Genomic DNA, 22117 nt, shown 5'->3' on the forward strand with positions numbered 1-22117 from the left:
GTCTTTGGGCAGAGTCTCATCTGCTCACGGAAGAGATCTCAAATTTCTGGATCCATGTATATGAGCAGGTTGTCTTCTGGCTGCTGTGAGGAGACCTTCAGTGTCTTGATTTCTTTGTGGCTGGCTGTATTGCTGCTGTTATGTTGGAGAACTCATCTGGTACCCTCCCAGAACTGTGTCTGTGACCTTCACTATTTTTAACTGCAGAATCGAGGCATGTTGAAAATCATGGGGTTCTGCTCCAGCCCTTTTCTCAGCATCCTTCTCCTCTCTCTTGGTGTTTTTTCCCTTTAGATCAAGACATTATGACTTTTCTTCAAAGAGGGTACAATAAAATGTTAATTGGTTTAATTCGATGTTTAGAAAACAATGTGAATTTGTGTACCACCCTAATATTTATAATTTAACAGAGAACTTTGAAAACACACACACACACACACACACACATACCCTTAATCTGTAGTGTATTGAAGCTCTTATGGTTGAAGAAGTTGTGGATTTCCTAATTTGGCTTGGAGGTCCACTCCTTAGTATTCCTTATGTCTACCACAGAGGAGGGAGCCTTCTCTTCCATCTGCCATCATGTGTTCTTTGTTTGTTTGTTTGTTTGTAGTTGGAGCTGGACAGCATGCCTTTATTCTATTTGTTAATTTTTTTTACGTGACGATAAGGATGAAACCCAGTGCCTTGCATGTGCTAGGCAAATGCTCTGCCACTGAGCCACAGCCCTTGTTGTGTGTTCTTAATGATGGGATTACATTCTGATAAATGCGACATTAGGTGATTTCAGTGACATCATGGAGTGTACTTACACAAACTGAGATAGCTATGATGTCACTAAGTGATAAAGTCTTGTGGAATTTCCATTGTATTTGTAGTCTGTGGATGACTGATGTGCCATCATGTGGTACCTGACCCTACGTGTGAGATCTGCTGGTTCAGAACTTTCCACATCCCTAATCTAATGATTTATTTTTTCTCTCTTTTTCTGTTTTTGTTTCCTAGGAACGAGTGGAATATCTCTTTCTCATAATTTTTACTGTGGAAGCATTTTTAAAAGTAATCGCCTATGGTCTACTCTTTCACCCCAACGCTTACCTCCGCAACGGTTGGAATTTACTAGATTTTATAATTGTGGTTGTAGGGTAAGTACATCTGTCTTTCTCCTTTCCTCTTCCTTACTCATGCACACCTCTTTCTCCCTCTCCTCGTATCTCTTTTTGATTTGGTCATAACTGTACTAGCCTTCAGGCAATGAAAGGATGTTAACAATCACTTTGAGTTCAGACTGTTTCTGAAGGGAAAGGAGCTATTACCTAAAAGCACCACTCCCACATGCATCAGCATGCACACACACACACACACGCACGCACACACACACAGAGGCAGATATATACACACATGCACACATGCATGCACACAATATGTACACAAACACACACATACGCACACTTGAATTTGTGTGCTCTTAATGGCACCAGGCTCCTCTGTGCAGATGAAGCAGTTCCTCTGCTTAACGACTTTTCTCTCCCGCTCCAACCACATCTGAGCCAGCAGTTCTTCTGACCAGCTTTCCCACTGTATCACTAAGCAGATTTAGTCAGGTTGCCTGGGAGTATCCAGCCCACCCGTGTGGCATGATGTGGGGACGCCTGCCGAGGCTATGCCTTTGGTCCACAGATTACTCATGTATACCATCCTGTCCCCAGCTCCACAGTGGGCCCTGCTCTGTGGCCCCAAGAAACCAAATTGCTTGAGACCACTGGGTGAGAAGGAAACAGAACTCTGAAAGGCCGAGGTAGTGGGTAACTCCACCCGGCCTGAGCTGAGGTACCTTCCTCCAGATACTGTTCCATGTTAGGATGAGGCACAGTTGATAGTGGCTTAAAAAAAAAAAAAAAAAGCAGGGTCAAGAATCCCATTTTGGAAGTGACAATTTCCTTATCAAGAAATTTCCTTTCAAGATTCTCGATGATATATTTGTACCTCACAGGCCTGTGTGCACTGTGTGAAATGGAGTACCTTAGGACATAGTGGATGAAGTTCCAATGACTCCTGTGTTTTGTTGATAACGGGGGTCATCTGTCCAGCAGCTTCTCTTCAACAACAAGCTTGCTCTTCCAAGCTGACCTTGTGTTACTTGGAACCTGGCAAATACTTCCATGGTGGCCACCCTGCATGATTCCGGGTCCCCACGGGATTCAGTATGAAGAGCAGGATGTCAGGAGGTTGTTATACCAGAAGGCTATTTTTGGTGACTCCCTTTGTGCTATCCCAGTACACACCTGAGCCACTGTGGGCTTCAACAGAGCACTCGCCATTCATTATCTCGGGGGAGCGCCTGGTCTTTACTGCAGGAAATAACACAGGAGCAAATCAAGATTATTTACAAGTTATTTCCTTGTCTTTGGCCATCTGGTTGGCTCATAATAGTTGTTTGGAACGTGTTAGGGTTTTTCCTGTGTTGTCTCATGTTGCCTGGCCAATGAATGACGCATTTTGGCCACATGAACATCAGGGGTATTTGGGTGTCACGAGGAGTACTAAAGTTATTAGCCATTAATAGGTCTGGCTGCAGGGACCCGGGGTAAGGACACAGTTACATGAGAGGTTTTGCCACTGCTCTTCATGCCAGAATAAACAGAGCGGCTAAAGAAAAGTCTTGAATGAACTCAGCAAATAAACCCTAGCAAAAGTCCTAAAGGTGGGTTGTTCCCTGAACCCCTAAATCCTTTTTAAATTCAGCCTCTTTCTCAAGGCCTCAGACTCCTGGTAACCTGTGACACATGCAAAGACAGAAGCCTCAGGAATGAGAGTTGACGCTTCTGGGACCAGTGGAGAGATGGGTTGACTTGCAGGACAAGTTTTTAGGCAGAGATGCTCCATGTTTATGAAAAGGGCTGAATTTGACTAGATATACCCTGCCCCATTTATGACCTTACTTACCTGGAGCTTGAGAAAAGGAGACCAAAAAAAAAAGGGAGACCTCAAATAGGAGTCCTGGAAAGGCAGGACCATGCCTTCCCGCTCAGGAGAACATGCATGGCTGGCCTACACTGCATGTTTGCAGTTTTATTTGGCCCTTTCTTCATCCCTTAGACTGTTGGTCCTCCCCACCTCGACAGGAAGCACACTTCATTGGATTGGTCCAGAGACTAGTCACTTCTCCCTGGGGTTTTGGCCATGAGGCTGATGGAGAGAGGGAGGCATCCAGATTTGGCTCTCTTCTGAAAGATGCCTCTGTTTAGTGTTTTAAACCACAGAGGTTATGAGGCCAACACTTGCTCAGCTTGTAGTTCACCATGACCTTTGGGGTGTTTTCTCCCTTCATCTCACACTTGGCCATATTTAGCAACTAGTTTATCTTTTCCAGGAGCCTTGGTCCTAGGTGCTCTCCACCCAGTCTAAATCTCAGCTCATCCTTCCAACTAGGAAAATGATCCTCCATCCCCACAGGGTGTAGCTCACCCCTTCTCTCCAGCCATGACTCTTTTCCTGCCCCCTTTACAGTATTAAATGAACCTCCCTCTGCTTCCCTGAGTCTCTTGGGAAATCTCTGCTCTCCTGGGCCCCCTCCCTCTGTAGCTAGTTAACCGAAGGTTTCTTCTAGCCCCCTATAAATCAGAGAAGAGTTCAGGGCTGTCAGTCTGCCTCGGGGTATATCCCTCTTGTCTCTACGTTCCCATTCTGGGGGCATGTCACAGGAGTCATTTCCTTCCCAAAGCAGGGGAGTCTCCTTGGTGCAGTGGGGAGATGGGACCAATGAGTGAATGTGGAGGGGACTTAAAGGGCCTCTGTAATCTACCTCCCCTGAACCCAAGAACCAAGGACTCACTCAGGAGATTCTACCCCAGCCACAAAGCCTTTAGTTACATCCCTGTCTCCCTCACAGCATGGCCTTGCCTTTCTGATTCTTTGGGTCCTATGGAGCCTCCTTGTCCTCCTCTCTTAAAGTTCCAGCAGCTGGCTGCAGAACTGCCCATCACCTCCCGAGAAACCCCCAGCCAAACATCCACATCAGGACCCACCCCAGGGTCCATCAGGCACAAAGCCGTGGTTTTGTCCTTACAACATCTAACTGAGGAGAAGCTCACCCAGCAGTCCCCACCCAAACACTTGCTGTACCCATTTCTAAATTATCTATCCCTTCAAAATTAAAAGACAACACTTAATGAAAGAGTTTCAAGCTTGGGTAGGGGTTAATAGAGAAGAAAGCTGTCTCATTTCTGCTTCCTTCACTGAATAATATTTTGTGAACATCTTGTATTCCAATAAGCATATTGCTTTCTTCCAGGAAATACTGGGAACAAAATCTGGTTTGGATTTGGAATGTTGTTTGACCAGCTTGCAAGCTGGTCTCCATTTCCTCAGGTTTCAGTGATCTAGATTTCAGTGGAAAGAACACTTCCCTTGTAGAGAAAGGAATCCACTCCCCTGATCCTTGGCAACTTCTGCCTGGAACTCAAGACATAGGAATCCAACTAACATAGGAAACCATCAGATTGCCAAACTAAGTCACAGAATCAAAGAGTTAAGAGACTTGAGAGCTGGGTGTGGTGGTGCATGCTTATAATTCCAGCAGCTCAGGAGGCTGAGATAGGAGGATCGCAAGTTCAAAGTCAGCCTCAGCAATGGCGAGGTGCTAAAGCACCTCAGTGAGACCCTGTCTCTAAATGAAATACAAAATAAGGCTGGGGATGTGGCTCAGTGGTTGAGTGCCTCTGAGTTCAATCCCTGGTATCAAAAAGAAAAGGGAAAAAAAAAGAAGAGAGAGAGAGAGAGAGAGAGAGAGAGACTTTAGATGTGGTCTGGCTATGATTTTCATAATTTTATTTTTCTCAATGCTGGGGATTGAACTCAGGGCTTTACATATGCTAGACAAGTGCTGTACCACCGAGCTACATCCCCAGCCTGTATTTCCCTCTCTCTCTGGTGATGCTGGGGATTGAACTCAGAGCCTGTGCATGCTAGACAAAACTTCTTTTAGGTGCAAAACACATTGTTCAAAGTCTCACTCAGGCCAAGTACATAAAACAGATAGAAGGGGGCTAGGGACACAGCCCAGTGGCAGAGTCCTTCTCTAATAAGCTCAAGGCCCTGGTTTGATTCCTAGCACTGGGGGGAAAAACAGAAAGGAAGCCACTGTTAAGTCTGGGAGAGTGGTACTAAAACCCCAGACATTCAATTCTGACCTCACTGCCCAAGAAGTCCCTTAAATCCTTTCTCTAAACCACCCCAGCATTGCCTGGCAGTGCCTGGCTCTGACTTCTGCCAGCCAGCCTTCAGCTGCACCTGTGTTCATAGGCCCAGTTTCTTGGAGCATGAGCTCAAGAAGCAAAGTTGCCCCAGGCCGTTGTTCAGATGTGATACAGCAGCCCTGTTCTAATACTTGGGCTTCCTCCTTGGCCACAGGGCCCCCTAATGCCGAAACAACCCAGGACACATTCTGACAATGACTTATGGAGTCATTTCTAGGCATAAAGGACAGAAATTGCTGCTGCTGCCCTTTTCCCTATTTTTCTTGGTTACCACCCAAAGCCCAGAATGTCAGGGTCATCCTTCATCGCATTGAGGCCCTTTCCCATCTGATTATGTGAACCTGGGGTCTAACCTTCCCTCTCACCACCTCACTCCTGGACCCTTCGCAGTGTGCCCTCTGGTCCCCATAGTCATCATCTATTCAGGGCAGCACACCTTGTCTGTAAAGGGCCAGATGCTGTCCTCAGCTTTGTGACCCCTGCAGCCCCTGGTCAAGAGTCTGTGGCTGTAGAGGAAAAGAGCAATATGGAAATGAGTGGGTGTAACTGAAGCCCAGTGAAACTTGGCGGGCAGGTGGCCCCACTCCTGCCCTGCATCCTCAGTTGTGTTTCTGGTCACTGCCTTCCCTTTCTGGCTCTCCCCCAAGCATGCTGCTTCCCTGCACCCTCTCAGGGGGTAGCGCCACTCTCTTCCAGATGCCTCATTCCAGTGGAGGTGGAGAGTGGGAGGGGCCCTGCCTTCTCTTCCTTTCTGTTTTCAGACCTCCCCCATTCCCCCTTCCTGAAACCCTCCAGTGTGGCTATTCTGTCATCAGACCCTGTGCTTCCTACTCCTTATTGCATACCTTTGAGTCACTCTTCCGTGCACCTGGAGGACGTTCACTCTGGGCTCACTCCAGCTCTCTCCAGCACTCACTACTCTGCCATCTTGCCCTCTTGTTCCTTGCTGCCTTCTCTGGGGATTCTGATCTCCATTCTATCTCAGCTGCCCATTCCCAGGGTTATAGCCAGTCTCCCTGCCATAACTGATAAGTGCACCCTCCCCATTAGCTCAAATCCAGCATCCTACTCTCACCAGCACCACCTACTTTGTCAGCATGCTCTCTTATACCCCGACTCCGTCAATCCACTCATCCCACCACATTCTCTCTGTTCCCCTCCCTCTCTTGTCCTTTCCACCAGTGTAGATGCCACACTCCATTGTTACAACCACTCACTGGCATTTACACTCAGTTTTTTACTCCTCTCTTCATTTATCTTGCTCCCCTGGAAAAACACCAGCCCTAATCAAGTCCAATGAGATGGAGATCTATGTAGTACTGGAAAGGGCTGAGAGAAGTCAGCTAAGTCTTGCTTCCCTCTCATGACCAGCAACCTCAAGCCAGCCCCTGGTGACACCCAGCAATCCAACCACATGTCCCTACCTTTACCCCCTTTTCTGCTCTCCTGATTATTTCCTGTCTTTGCCTCTCTCTTCAAACTTCCAGTACCCCTGCCCCTTTCACATTTTCAGCTGATGACTCTAGTACCTCCTTCCCTGAGAACACAGAAACAAGCAGAAGAGAACTTTCTTATGTTCCCACAGTCACATCTGTCCTCTTCCTACCTGGCCCATGATCAACCGCTCTTCCCTATCCATAGATTTCCTTCCTGACTCTTGAAGGACATGAGTCCTTCCAGTAATCATTCCTCTCACTTCTGCATCATCAACTTTCCTGATCATGTGTAAAAATGCCATGTGGTATCTCCCATCAAAACCTCTTGACTCCACAGCCACTTCTGGTGACCACCTTTTATGTTCTGTTCACTTTTATAGCAAAATTTCTCAAAAGAGTTGTCTATATACCACATTTTCTTTATCCATTCATTGGTTGAAGTTCATTTACATTGGTACCATTGCTATAAACATTCATGTGACTGTATCCCTGTAGTATGCTGATTTTAAGTCCTTTGGGTATAGTCCCAGTAGTGGGATACTAGATCAAATGGTGGGTCCATTCCAAGTTTTCTGAGGAATCTCCATACTGCTTTCCAGAGTGGTTACACCAATTTGCAGTCCCACCAGCAATGTATGAGTGTGCCTTTCCCCCACATCCTCACCAATATTTATTGTTACTTGTATTCTTGATAATTATATATACACAAGGGAATATTACTCAGCCATAAAGAAGAATGAAATTATTGGCATTTGATAATAAATGGATGGAACTAGAGACTATCATTCTAAATAAAATAAGGCAATACCAAAAACACAAAAGCCATATGATGAGTGGGTGGGAGGGTAGAAGTTCCTGGGATTAGACAAAGGAGAATGAAGGGAAGGGAGAGGGGATGGGATTAGAAAGACAGTAAAATGAATTGAACATAGCTTTCCTATTTCATATATGAATACATGACCAGTGTAATTCCACATCATGTTCAACTACAAGAATGGGATCCTAATTAGGATAAATTATACTCCATGCACATATAACATGTCAAAATACACTCTGCTGTCATGTATATCTAAAAAGAACAAATGTGAGACTTTTTTAAAAAAAAAAGAGTTGTCTGTATTGCCGCAGTTGGCTGGCAGCACTGTATGGTAGCCACTAGCCACATGTGGCCTTTCTGCACTTGAGATGTGGCTAATTTGATATGAAATATGCTTTAAGTATAAAACATACAGCATATTTTAAATATTTAGTACAAAACAAAGAATAACAAATATTTACAGAATGATATGTTTATTTATAACATTTTTACATGATAATATTGGGCCAGATAAATTATACTGTCACAGTTAATTTCACCTGTTTTTGCTTTTTTAATGTGGCTATTAGAACAGCTAAGTTAAACACAGGCTCCCATTTGTGGCTTGCATTATATTTCTGTTAGATGGGGCTCTCTCTTCTCACTGTTTCCACCTTCCCTCATTTGCTCATGGACTTATCTATTAACTTTTTACCCCATCACTCTGCTAAAACAGATGTTTCTAGATGTCCGAGGTCCTCATTTCACTAACCCAGTGGCCAGATGCTCATGGTGGTATCTGCAGCACTGAGTCAGGTACCCATCACCTTCTCACTACCACTTCCTTTGTGGGCACCATTCTTTCCACTCTCCTATCCCGCAAGCCACTCCCATCAGGTTTTTGTTGTTGTTGTTGGTTTCTCCTGTTTTGACCTTTCAGTCTTGGAGGACCCCACCGCTCAGTCCTTTTACACCTTCATCTCTATGCTAGCCTCCTAGGTGATCATATGATTTGACTTTAAATACAATGTGTATATCTACCAGATTTTTTCTTCAGCCTGGCTCTTCAGACACATTAACCCGAGTCACAGTACTCATTCAGATGTCTAATCACCGGCTCAAGCATCAGCAAGTTGGCAGTAGAATCCTGGATATCCATTCTGCCATATCTCATCCTTCCTGCTCAAGACAAAGATATTGGAATCATCTTTCATTCCTCTCTTTCCTCACACCTCACAGCTAGTCCATCAGCCAATCCCATTACTTGATCTTAGAATGGACATAGAACTCAACTCCTTCTCATTGCCTCTGACACCACTGCCAGGTCTAAGCCCTCAACGTGTCCCTCCTGGGCTATTGCAACAGGATGGTGCCCGTCACATAGTAGTTGTTCATATTTATTGGAGGAATAACTGTAAAGGACAGACACACAGCGTTAGAAAGGAATTCTCTGTGTCTCCATTATGTGTGGATTGTTCCCACTTGAAATTTTTCATTTAACCATTCAGGCATCCACTCGATCAACATGTATCTCCTGAGCAACCATTATGTGCCAGTACAAAATAGATTCCTATGGAATTATTTATTTGGGCCCAGAAATAAATCAAAGAGAGGGGGTTTCCAGGAGCTAGGGGGTGGGAAGGGAAGGTATGTGTATCTTGGGAGGAAGGTATCATGGGAGGTGGAACTAGGATGTCGTAGTGGGGGCAGAGGGCATCCCAGAAGAGACAGCCAACGTCACCTGCCTTACACATCTGTCCAGCACCTCCCAGCTTGAACAAAGCCAGATGTGTTCTCAAGGCAAACGTTCTGTCCGCCCTCACCTTGTTCCGCCCTCTCTAGGCTGTGGTGACACTCTTGGAGAGAATGCCAACTTCCAGTCATCCATGGGCCCTCCCATGAACACACCTAGGTGTGTGCACGGCCTGCTAGTCCTGGCTTGTTCAGAGATTGGAGCCCCAGCAGGTCAATGAAACCTGGTCCTGACAGCTCTGCTCTCTTTCCTCTCCTCTAGGCTTTTTAGTGCAATTTTAGAACAAGCAACCAAAGCAGATGGGGCCAATGCTCTCGGAGGGAAAGGGGCTGGATTTGACGTGAAGGCGCTGCGGGCTTTCCGTGTGCTGCGTCCCCTGAGGCTGGTGTCTGGAGTCCCAAGTAAGTAAAGCCCTTATTCCTGTTCACCGTGTTACCTTGTAACCAGCTTCCACTTCCTTTTGCTGCACTGCCAGGAGCACTCCACAAAGGAACCTGATTTCCTATAATTGGAGGATGTTCTTACAAATGAGTCCCTTGTTTTAAAGAATCCAAGTTCTGATGCAAGTACCTCGATATGCATGTGGTCCCAGCTCCTATAAACACCTGGGAAAAAGTTCACAATGGACACATAGCCAAAGGAAGACTGCCAACACAGAGCACAACCCCACGGTCATCTGAGCAGACCCCACAAGGCCCTGAGCTGGGAATTTAAATATATTGGCTGCAGAGGAACCAGGAGAGGGGTATTTATTGCAGCCAATGAGATCATCTGTACTTTCTGTATTTTTCCAAAGAACCTCAGGAGAGCATTGCTGGGTGTTCTAAAAGCTCTCTCTTGCCATTTCTCCCAGCACTGTCTTCCCCTCCTTCTTTCATGTCAAATCGGGCATCCCAGGCTTCAGGAGCCTTCTGTCATTGTGGATCCTGTCATTGTGAGAACTATTTTTTCCCAAGAAGTGGTATTCAGCTTCTTGAAATACTGTCCACCAAGAGGTTGGCCACATTGACAAGTTTCCTTCGACCCCTATGGATGCACCCCAAAGTGCATCTTTGGAGACTTGAATCAGCTCCAGTATACCCCAGCCCCTGTGCTCCCGGAAAGAATTCTGAGCTTATTTTCTGAGACTTTACACTTTCAGGTCAGCACCTTCAGGCCATGACTCATGACACAGGAGACACCTAAGCTTGGGCTGGAACCAGACCAGCTTGGAGATGGGGGCAAGAAACAGGAAAGCAAAGAGGTGCCCTGAAGGTACCACCTTTCCTCCCTGTGCCACACACTGAGCACCTGTTACACGTGTGCTGCTTGATGATATCTCATAGTTTTAGAAATTTCAGCTCAGAAATGTGAAGGACCCTTTATCAACCTGTTCGTTCCTTTTTGTAAATTCTCAGAATAGTGAAAAAAATCTTACCATAACTTTAAGTAGTGGCTGAGCCAGGACAAGACCACATCTCCTGACTTCTACTCCTAACTCATTTTCCTATCACACTTCAATATCTTCTGTGAAAAATGAAGGGATATGCAATCCTTGATTGTCTTAATTTTACACATACCTTCTGTCTCTTCAATTATACTAAAGGCCCCTTGAAGCCCAGGATTATGCCTTAAATTGTCTCTGATTGCTGCAGTCTTGCCTAGATAGGTCTCTAGGCAAGGTAGGAAAATTTACTGAGTAATTAAAGCAGGAGGCTGACTGTTTTCATTGCAGAACTCCCTGGGTAAAGACTGTGGATCATCTTAAGTTCAAAAGCAACATAGAGATAAGCCTCACAAGAACAATCATAGTAGATTTTCTCTACTTGGATATGACCATCTTAGGAATAGAAACAATATATATGAATATATGTATGTGTATATATATATATATATATATATATATATATATATATATATATATATGATGGCCAACACCCAGCTTTACTTTCTTGAAGTCTAAGTGATTGGATTTCTTGGTCAATCATCCATAACTCAGTAGACTGACATCAGGATGTGCAAGGGGAGGGTGAGAGTGACTTGGAACATAACTTTAAGGCGCTTATGGTGATACGCCAATGTGTCAGCAATAGGAACTATGAATTAATCCCAAACTTCAAACATGGAGCTATCATGGACATAATAAATCTTATCTTGTTTATGCAAGTGCTTACTTATTAGGGGCCTTCAGCTTCACAGCCTCGTGTTGGGTGTTGGGGCATTCCATAAAGATCCATGCAGACTTGCATCTGAGGAATTTGAGAGTCTAATAAGAGAACACCAGTCAGCTGTTGCTGTGGGAACAAATGATCTCAAACTCTCAGTGACCTGCAACCAGACATTCATACCTGGCACACAAGGATGTTGTTCAGCTGCAGTTCTTTTGAATTCAGCTGGACTCTGGGCTGGACCAGGTTCTGCGTGCCATCTAATTCCAGAATACAGAGAATGGTGGCCGGAGAAGCCACCATGTAACTCATTTTGTCCTCAGGACAGAGACAGATGCTCACTACAGGAGGCATAGAGCAACACCACACAAAGAATTTCAGACTTATGCTCACGTGTGGCTGATATCACACTGCGTTAGCTAAAGCAGGTCATATCACTAATCCCCAATATAATGGAACTAAGAAGTATAGTCAGCTCTCCACATCCACCATCCCATACCTAAGGATACAACCAACCATTGATCAAAAATACTTTAAAAAATGTGTCTATCCTGAACATGTGCAGACTTGTTGTCTTGTCATTATTCCCTTAACAATAAACATTAGTGTAACAACTATTTGTGGAACAATTACATTGTATTTGGTATTATAAGTAATCTATGATATGATTTAAAGTATACAGGAGGATGCATAGATTATATATGAACACTGTGCCATATATATATTTTAAATATATATATATTTTAAAACCCTGAGTATCCTGGGATTTTGGTATTTACAAGAGGTTCCAGAACCAATTCCCCCTGGATATTGAAGAACACTTGTATACTGTCCCTATAAAGAAGCATGGACAAATAATTGTGAACAAACAGTACAATCTGCCACAAAGAAATTGAAGGGATTATTATCAACAGAAATAGTTACAGTAATTACTGTAGAACAGAGATTCTTAATTAGAGATGCACATGGTTGAGAGCTACTCAGTGCATTAGAAGGGAGGGTTAGATTAGTTTGGGTAGCTAAGGTTCCACTACAGAAGAAACTTCCGAAAGAAAGTTGCCTTGACTTCATCCTCACTTAAGTAATGGTATAACTTATATTATAGTCAGTAAGTGGTAACATTCCTCAGAATCCTCATGGAGAAGATATAGACATAACAGAGAACCTCAAATAGAGAGGCCTAATCTTATTTGCTAATGCAGTTCAAGATGATATTTTCATCCTTAAACTGAGATGGTTTTGCAGCAGTGGGGAGCCTTGCTGGTAGCTCCATGCTTATGCATAAGACCAAACACTTTGTCTTGATTTTATGGATCACCAATAAAAAGATAACGGCTCTTCTTTGAGCATTTTTTTGGTACCAGGGATTGAACTCGGGCACTTGACCACTGAGCCACATCCCCAACCCTATTTTGCATTTTATTTAGAAACAGGGTCTCACTGAGTTGCTAAGCGCCTCACCATTGCTGAGGCTGGCTGTGAACTCGTGATCCTCCTGCCTCAGCCTCCTGAGCTGCTGGTATTACAGGCATATGCCGCCACAACTGGCTTTTATCCAGCTTTTTCCCTTTCTCATGGGAATGACATCTATGCAGCTTTTTGCAAGAGTGAAGGGTGCAGATTGAGGTGGTGAAGGGGACTGAACCAGTGTAGGTGGATATCACCTACAGAAATGTCAGGAGTATCTCCTACAAATATGAACCTGGATGAACACCTTCTTCTTCCATTTCTCCTAGGCTGAGGTTATTTCCTTTTTGAGGAGTTTTAGCAAACTCCCGCAAAAGAGTCCCCTGTTGTCCCCAGTGCTTGTCCTGTCATACTCTCTTGAATGTTCTCCAGTCAGGCTTTCGCTCCCACTGCTGCACCAAAGCACCCCTTGTCAAGACCACCCATGATCTCCACGTTACTGCACCCAGTGGCCAGTTCTCCAGGGCCATTGCATTAGATCTGTCTGTGGCATGAATCTAGCTGCTGAAGTCAACTGTCCCTTGTTGGTAAACCACTATCATCACTTGGCTTCTGCGACACTGTTCTTGTTTAGCTCTGTCCTTAATTCACTTGGTGAATTCCACTTCTTGGAATCCTTGCTGAGTCTCCTCTTCATCTTCTCACCTTCTTAACATTGGAGAGCTCAGGGATAGATCCTTGCACTCTTTTTTATCTACACTCATTTCCTAGCTATCATGTCTCATTCAGCCTCACGGCATTAAATATCACCTATTTATCTTCCAACAATGACCAACTGTATGTTGCCATCCCAGACCTCTCCCCTAAACTCAAGACTTGTATATCAATAGTTTGCTCCATTCCTTTTATCAAATATCTAAGAAGTAGCTTGACCTAAGCATCTCCATATTGGTACTTTCCATCTTCCCAAATTCTTTCCCATGTCAGTAAATGTTAACTCACCCTTCCAGCTTCTCAGGCCAAACATCTGTGACTGGTTTCTTTTTCTCACTTCCTGCATTCAATCCATTAGAAAATGATATCAGCTTTACCTTCAAATTATGTCATTAATCTGATGGTTTCTTCCCACCCCCACATTCACTCCATTGCCAGTCGCCATCATCTCTCGCCTGGGTTATTACTGTAGCCTCTTAACAGGATTCTCTCCTTCCACCCCTTCCCCATCACAACCCAAGCTTCACACAGCAACCACAATGAACCTTTTAAAATCCAAGTCGGATCATGTCAATGCCCTGCTCAGAACCCTCCCAGGCTTCCCTGAATCCCTGAATGAGAGCCCAAATCCCACAGGCCCTGGATCTCGTCTCTCCTCTCTGACGTCACATCCTTCCACTCTTCCCTTCTCTCCCTCTTCCTCAGCCTCAGTGAACTCCTGGCTGTTCCTCCAACACTCTAGCCCCGTCTTTGAAGGACCTTTACACATGCTGCTCCTTCCTCCTGGCATGCCCTTTACACAGCCATTCACTTGTGTGCCTGCTCTCCTGCTCACCTCCTCAGTCTCTGCTGGGATATCAGCTCCCTCCTAGGGTGCCATCACCACCCTATTCCAGTCACCCCCTTCCCATTTCCTATGCCTCTTCTCTGCTCTGTTTTGCCCGTCTCACTTGTCATCATGCGTCATACTCTGCATTTTCTGGTTCATTTGTTTATTACTTCTTGCCTAACTAAAATGTAACCTCCATGGGGAAGCAGTTCAGGGTTGCTTGTTCACAGCTGTGTCTCTGGTATCTACAATGGAAGAAAAATATTTGTCGAATGAATGGACATCATCACATGAGCGCTCAAAGCTGTGGGGCATCACTACCCACAGCGTTACTGAGAGCTACCCAGCTCACCAAAATGGTGCTAATGCTAAAGACTGTTTATGTTTATGTGCTTTCTTTAGCCTTTCCAAAGCCTTTACTTCTTTTTAATTTGATCTTCATGACAATTGTGTGTTGTGTAGAACTAAACATAAATGATATGTAGATATGCATGGTGTTACTTCTAGTAACAAAGGTTAATTGGGCGGTTTTTGAGATTCACAACTCTGAACCAAGTGTGTTAGGGGCCCACAAAGCTCCTGCTATTTTTAAATATCCATGTATGTCTAAATGCCACTGGAGTCTACAATCACAGGTTATGCAGGGAGAGTTGACAGTGAGAGTACAGATCCATGACTCACTCATCAATTTGTTCAACAAGATCTACTGAGCACCTAGCTGGTGTAAGGGTTGGCTAGCCATCATCCATTATCTCAGGTACAGAAGTGAGTCAGAGGCTAACTGTTTTCAAAAAGCTTGAAATGAAGTCGGGAAAATATTTATAAAAATGATATATGGAATAAAAATTTGCGATGCCAAAACAATGTTTAGGTATGATGTGAAGAGTTCTGCAAAGTTTGGGGATACCATACTTTTGGGAGTAGGGATAGGGAATCAGGAAAGCCTTCCTGAAGAAGGTGGCATTTGGAATGGATCAGGTGCATCTCAAAGGATAAGCAAGGAGAGACATTCCAGAAGATTCTGAAATGAAAGGACAATGAATGTGGCCCTGGAAACATATACAGTAAGATCATAGGTTGAGGGGTTGATTACACTATGGATCAAACAGTCTCTGCAATGAAATTGTGTCATTGAAAGATGTGGTCATTGTGGTTCATAGAGATGCCTCCATAATCAAGGAAACCAGTTCCCCACTGCTTCCCGAGGCATCCACTTCCCCACAGCAGAAGTGCTGTGAAGCATGCATATTGTATCCAAGGATAAGCCATATGGAACAATAAGCGTTACACAACAAACATGAACAATAAATATGGAAAGTTGTGATTAAATGTTTGCAATGTGTGTGCAAGGAGCACACTTGTTTGCAGAACAATAAGCAAAGGGTCATTTCCTCCTTTCCATATAATCCCATATGTCCTCCCAGAGAAGACCTTTCAAGGGAGGATTGCGTAAAAGGAACAGACAGAGGGAATCGAGACAGTCTCTGTTAGATTTCTGAGGCCTTTAACAAAGACCCAGAGTAGATCAGGCTTGATCTCTAGGCTAAACCAGCACTGCCCCCCACCTTTCACCAAGAATGTTTATTGAACACTTTCTGTGAGCAAAGCACTAAGCTAGGCACTGGGACACAGAGGTGGATGGACACACTGCCCATCTGTCCTGATGCATGAATACTTTAAAGACTTTTCATGGGAGACATTTTTCCTAATATGTGATTTTTTCTAAGATTAGCTTTTCAGGATGAAATTTACTTCTAGAAGTGTGCAGAATAGAAAACAGCTTGTTAAACACAGGTGAGATGAAGCATTAAGACCATGTGAAGAAGGGTCAGATTCTCCCTGTTTTCCTTGCTCAGCTTAGATAGGTTTCCTGGAGATAAATCAGCACCAATTAGTCCACAAGTTTCCGTGGAGTGGATTCCATATAGATCCATGAGGAACACTTAAGACATAGTATTTTGAAATGAGCTCTTAAATCAGACTGCCTGGCTTTGGCCACTTACTCAAACTGTGACTTTGAGGAGCTTACTAAACCTCTCTGTGCCTTAGTCTCCTCATCTGTAAAACAGAAATAATAATATAACCTATTTCATATGGTGTTGAAAAGAGTTAAAAGAGTTAATGCCTACAAAGTACTTGAATAGAGCCTTGCTGATAGTAAGTGCTCTGCAAAATTGTAGCTTTTATGATATATATGTATATATATAATATATACAATTAGAAAGACATGATAAGATTACCTTCAAGAGAAAAAAATATATATTTTAAAAAATAAAGAATATTCAATAGTTAAATAGCAACCTGAGACCAAAAAATGGCAGAGACTTGTGTATGATTACTTGACTTGCATACTGTAGATAATAAAGAGGATCCTAGGGGAGAGTTTACCAGGAACTGTGACAAGCTGAGTAAGTTTTATGAAGAAGGAAACCCTGGAGATGAGCTCTGAGTTTGTGGAGAGAAAGCAGAAATGAAGAGGAAAGGACCCTGCAGGGTCAAGGAGGCCAGCCCAGCCAGCCCAGGGGTCTGTGCATGGACCAGTCCTACCACCAAAAAGGAAGCAGTGAGAAGCTGGTGAGAAAGTGAGCAGGAGCAGACAGAGGAGGGTGCTGGGTGCCACAGGCAGTTCTCCAAAGAGTCACTGCTATAGAAACATTCAAAAGACTGCACTGCAGAGAGAAGCTCAGTGAGTTGGAAATCTACTAGGGTGTCAGAGCTGACAATGGATCTTGAATTCAGAAAGGTTCATGAGCGCATGCTGGACTCAGCTGTCTGGGGTCAGAGCTGGGATCACAGCCATACCACGCTCCGTACCCCCAACTCCACCCCACCGTCATGGTCTCCATCCCAGAGGCCACATCTGGGGCATCCTGTGTTCTGCTGAGAACTCTCCCAGATGACCTTATACTGCATGACACTAAAAATCCTTTTCTTACTATTGTTGGTAGAATGAGTCTGTTATAGTTTGGATCTTAAATATTCCCCAAAGGCCCCTATGTTGAAGGCTTGGTTCCTAGCCGGTGGCACTGTTGGGAGGAGATCAGACCTTTAGGAGGAGGTGCCTAGTGGGAGGAAGTTAGGTCATCGGGGGCATGCCCTTAAAGGGGATATTGGGATCCCCTGTCCCTTCCTCTCTGTTTTTCCTGGACCATACCCTCTGTCGTGATGTTCTGCCTCACCACAGGCCCAAAAGCAATGGTGCCAAGTAGCCATGGACTGAAACCTCCAGAAGTGTGAACCAAAACTTAATCTTTCCTCCTTTAAGTTGATTATCTCAGGCAGTTTGTCATAGCAATGAAAACCCAACTAACAGAATCCATGGCCTAAAGATGCCTGCTACAAAAGTTAAAAACTCACCTACACACCCAAATTCCCAGGTAAACCACACTTATCCCGAGGTTCATTTCCAGTTTTCCACCCAAAATGGATTCTTCCCTCCTGGGAATTAGTAACTGTGAAACTAGCCACCCTGATTAGCAAACGCTACCAGTTAATCAGACCCATATTAGAGCTACTAAAAACAACTTTGCTGTTTCCACACTTTGATGGTTCAGAGGCAGCCATGCCATCCTGCCTGGCATTTGCTCTTTGTCAGTTGAGCCACAGTGGATCTGCAATCACCATTGCTGCTCCCAGCCAGGGGAATGGTGCACCCACTCTCCTAGTGAGGAGGAAGGCCCAGCCTGGACGTGGTCCTGACAAAAAGCAGGTGCATTTATATTTAGAGACACCTTAGTTCTGCAGATTTTATGAGGGAACATCATGAAGTTCAGCCCCTGAAATTGACACATTGCAGGAAACCAAGTTCCAAGAGAACTTGTACCATCTTCCTGTCCACTTTCTCTACCATTTCTTTCCTGGAACAGAAAGTAACAGAAACTTGTCCCTGGCATTCATCTCAAAGTCCTCTTCCTGAATTAGAATTCTGAGCAACAAGTAACTGTAGACATTTAGTCCAACCCAGTGCCCACATTGTACAGGTGAGAACACAGCAGCCAGTGAGCAGGCAGACAGGACTCTCGGTGCAGCAGAGGAGGATTCTGCCAGTGATCACAGTGGGTCCCCCAGTTTTGAACAGTCTTTGGAGATCATGGAGCCCCTGACCCACTTGGTGAACAGCCCCCCAGGAGTAAAGCAAACACAGGAAATGTCACAGTTCCCTCCTGCCTTGCCCCTTGAGCAAGACACAACTGGTGTTCCCAAGGCAGGTCAGAGCCCTCTGGAGGACAGTTGTAAGCAGTGTGCCCTCTTAACACTCCAAATGGGCTGGCTTCCCAGAGGATGCAAAACAGAAAACTGATGTGTCCAGCTGGCTGGCCTGCTTTGCTGTGAGGAGTCTGACGTCGTCTCCCTGATGTTGGCCTGGCTTGCCTATCAAAACAGAGCAGAATTTGGAATAGGGTCCCACACATGCAAGCCCCAGTACCCCAGGCTGCTTGGAGTGGATGCTCACCCATTCTTTACTATATCACCTGGCATTCACCTGGCAGTGACTTCTGGTCTTTCACTGCAGATAGCTCTGACAAGGCAGCTGCTCTTCCTGTCCCTTGCAAGGCTCCCCTGCAGCAGAGCTGCTGCACTAGGAGTTCAGGGGTACAGCTATGGTCCCAGCCCTGCTGTCAACTTATCTGTTTCCCTGCTTCCTGTCTTGCCTCAGTTTCTCTTTCTATGAAGTGGGATCAATAATCTCATCATCGATAAAGGTGAGATTTTTACCTGTAAAGCCCCATGGCCTTCTAACAGCAAAGACTCTTAAATCCACCTCTTGAAGGAGACTAGGGATTCTGATGAGCCACGCATCAGGTAGTAAAAATAGAAAGATGACCCAAAGGCAGCCAAGTAAGTTAATTTGCACAAGAAGCATATTTCAAAAGCTCCAGTCTCTGTTGTCATGGAGTTTTACTGAGAAGTAAATCAATAACAGTATGTGACCGAACTGGGAAAATCTCTATTATCTGGTGCTCTAGATTCATAGGGTAAAAAATAATAATAACAAAGAATGCATCCCATCTTAGAGTAAGGTCTCCTATTTACTAACGTGCACAGACATTCCCCTAGTGATGAAATTGTCCCTTTTTTGATTTGAGAACAAAATGTAGGTGGTGATAAACATTAGGGCTTCCGCCAACGGGAAGCAATATACGGTACCCGGGCAAAGTGTTCAGACTCCAAGAGCCTGATTAGCTGATTAACCAGCCCAGTGGTGCGGGAAGACCGGGACATTATCCTTAATTTATAGACAGGCAAGCACAGCCCCAAGTGCTTCTCCCAAAGCAATGCACAGAGATGAATTCAGAATATTCCCCAGTGAGAAAGAACTCAGTTCAGGACTTGGGTCTCATGAAGAGAGCACAGCTTCCCCAGGAGAAAAGAATCATGTTGTTGCCTGTGTCACAGGATACCCTGTCTGGTTTTAGAGGCTGAGGGGACTTGGTAGTTGGGGCCTTGCTTTCTTTGTGTTTCAAGGGTTTGTGGGCCTCTTTTGTGGTAGAGGTTGATGAGAAATGGCATTATCACCATCTTGAGATTTGTGATGACGTGGAGGCATTGCAGGTCTGCAGGTGAGGACAGCAAGTATGTCTGACCTGCTCTGTGACTTTGTTGTTTAGCCTCTGACCTTCAGTTTTCTTTCCTGTGGAATGAGAGTGTTGAACTGCATTACCCTAAACCTCCAGAGCATTAGCATTCTGTGCTTCAGTGATGATCGAGAACAGCAGTAAATTGAGAATTTCTTTTTCAGTTACTGAGTCCAGACCTGGAGTATTCATTGCCAGGGTGTGAACTTGGGCCAATCCTTTCAGTCTCTCTATTCAGTGGCAATCTGACAGTCCAGAGGTGGGAGAATGTCATAGGATGAGTCAGCAGACATTTATTAAGTACTGACCATGAGCCGAGGACCAGGGCAGGTGGTATAAAATCACAAAAGCCAGGCGAGCTTCTTAAACTCAGAAAGCTCCATGATTGGTTCTCTTTTGTGCCCAGCCCTTTCCTGGAGATCCTCAAACAAGAAAGAAAAGCCAATAGCATGGTGACAATAACCTAATTAAAAATAATGGTCATAATAAAGGACACTTAGGCTTATAAGTGCTTTCTAAATGCTAGAAAGAAAAATGAGGGGAGAATGAAATAAAGATACAGTGAGGTCAGTGTTCCATGAAGTGATCAATGCATGGAACATGAGCCCCATGAACCTGTTCTTCTTGGTGTATTCTCTTATGCTCCTTTATGACAGAGTTAGTGGTTTAGAACATAGATGGTGGAATACCAATACCTAGGTTGGGTTCCCAGAGGCACCTTGATTAGCTATGTGACTCAGTTCCTGATGTAGGGGTTAAAATTGCAGTAAATATTGGTAAAGGGTTTAGAGTTGTACTCAACACATAGGAAGGATTCAGCAAATATTAGCTATTAGTATTCTTATGGTCTGGTTTCCTGTCTGCATACTTTAGACTCTAACTTACCAAAGGAGACATAGGACTTTCTATGCTTCACTTCTAAAATAACTTTTGTGTTAGCGTTCCATTCATGTACAAATACCTAAGATAATCAACTTACAAAGAGTAGAGGTTTATTTCTGCTCCTGGTTTCAGAGATTCCAGTCTATTCCCATAGGCCTGGTGCCTTTGGGCCTCATCATGGTGAGAAGTACATGGTGGAGCAGAACTGGTCATCTCATGGTCAGAAATAGAGTGGAAACAGACTACAGTCCCATAATCCCCTTCAAGAATGCCCCCAATGACTTGAAGACCTCCCACGAGGCCCCTCCTCTAAAGCTTCCATCGTCTCTCAGCACCAAGGTGGGGACAAAGGTTTGAACACATGGACCTCTGGAGGAAATTCAAGATCTAGGCCATAGAAACTGTATTGAAGTATAATTTTTACTCAATAAAATTCACACATTTTAAATGTATATTTGCAAATGTAATACCTGACATTCTCACAATAGTTTCATTTCATTAATCAACTCCTGTCCTCATGATTCTTACACATCTTTTACTTATAAAAGTAAAAAACCACAAACCATACCTTATAATATTATCATATTCACTTTAAGCAATCAATTGTCTTTTCAGTAAATTATGAGAAATAAAGAAAACCTAGTCTTCTACATGTGCCTATTTATTTACCATGTTTGGTTCACTCTTTTCTGTAAATATAAGTTCCTGTTGGTATCATTTCCATTCCTGCTAAAGAATATCCTATAACATTTTTATAATGCAGGCTGATGAATTATCTCAACTTTTATTTATCTAGAAATGTCTTTATCTTGTCCTCTTTCTGAAGATTTGCTGAATGTGGAATTCTTGGTTGACAGGGCTCTTTTCCCAATAACTTTAAATATGTTGTCCTATTTGCCCCTGACCCCAATCATCTCTGATGAGAAGTTATTAATATTCTTTCCAATGAACATTTTTCCCCTCTGACTCCTTTTAAGATATTCTATCTTTGGTTTTTAGAAGCTTGACTCTAATGTGCTTCATTGTGGTTTTCATTGTATTGTCCTGCTTTGAGTTTGCGAGCATCTCAGATTCTCCCATAAATTGGGGTTTTCATCAGGTTTAGAAAGTTTTTAGCCATTATTTCTTCAAAAAATTTCTTCTGTTCAAATCTCCCTTTTCTCCTTATGGGATTCTGATGGCCCCTCTGTTTGGTCATTTGATATTATCTCATTGGTCCATGAGGCTTTGTTTGGTTTTCTCCAGTCTTTTCTTTTGTGTTCCACAGATTGGATCATTTCTGTTGATTATCCTCCTAGTTTGCTCATTTTTTCCTCTGC

At 44.0% G+C, this 22117-nt stretch overlaps 1 protein-coding gene across 5 annotated transcripts in view; it reads left to right on the forward strand.

Moving 5' to 3' along the window:
• Cacna1c (calcium voltage-gated channel subunit alpha1 C) overlaps window positions 1–22117 on the forward strand; it is a 707547-nt gene that overhangs the window by 467518 nt on the left and 217912 nt on the right. For all 5 annotated transcript variants that reach the window (XM_076853983.1, XM_076853987.1, XM_076853986.1 and 2 more), the window contains exons 4-5: window positions 1006–1145; window positions 9505–9644. In XM_076853983.1, coding sequence (XP_076710098.1) covers window positions 1006–1145; window positions 9505–9644 — 280 coding nt within the window. The remainder of the gene's footprint in view (window positions 1–1005; window positions 1146–9504; window positions 9645–22117) is intronic.

The sequence above is a fragment of the Callospermophilus lateralis genome, chromosome 4, assembly GCF_048772815.1.
Source record: "Callospermophilus lateralis isolate mCalLat2 chromosome 4, mCalLat2.hap1, whole genome shotgun sequence".
In the NCBI taxonomy this organism is placed as follows: Eukaryota; Metazoa; Chordata; class Mammalia; order Rodentia; family Sciuridae; genus Callospermophilus; species Callospermophilus lateralis.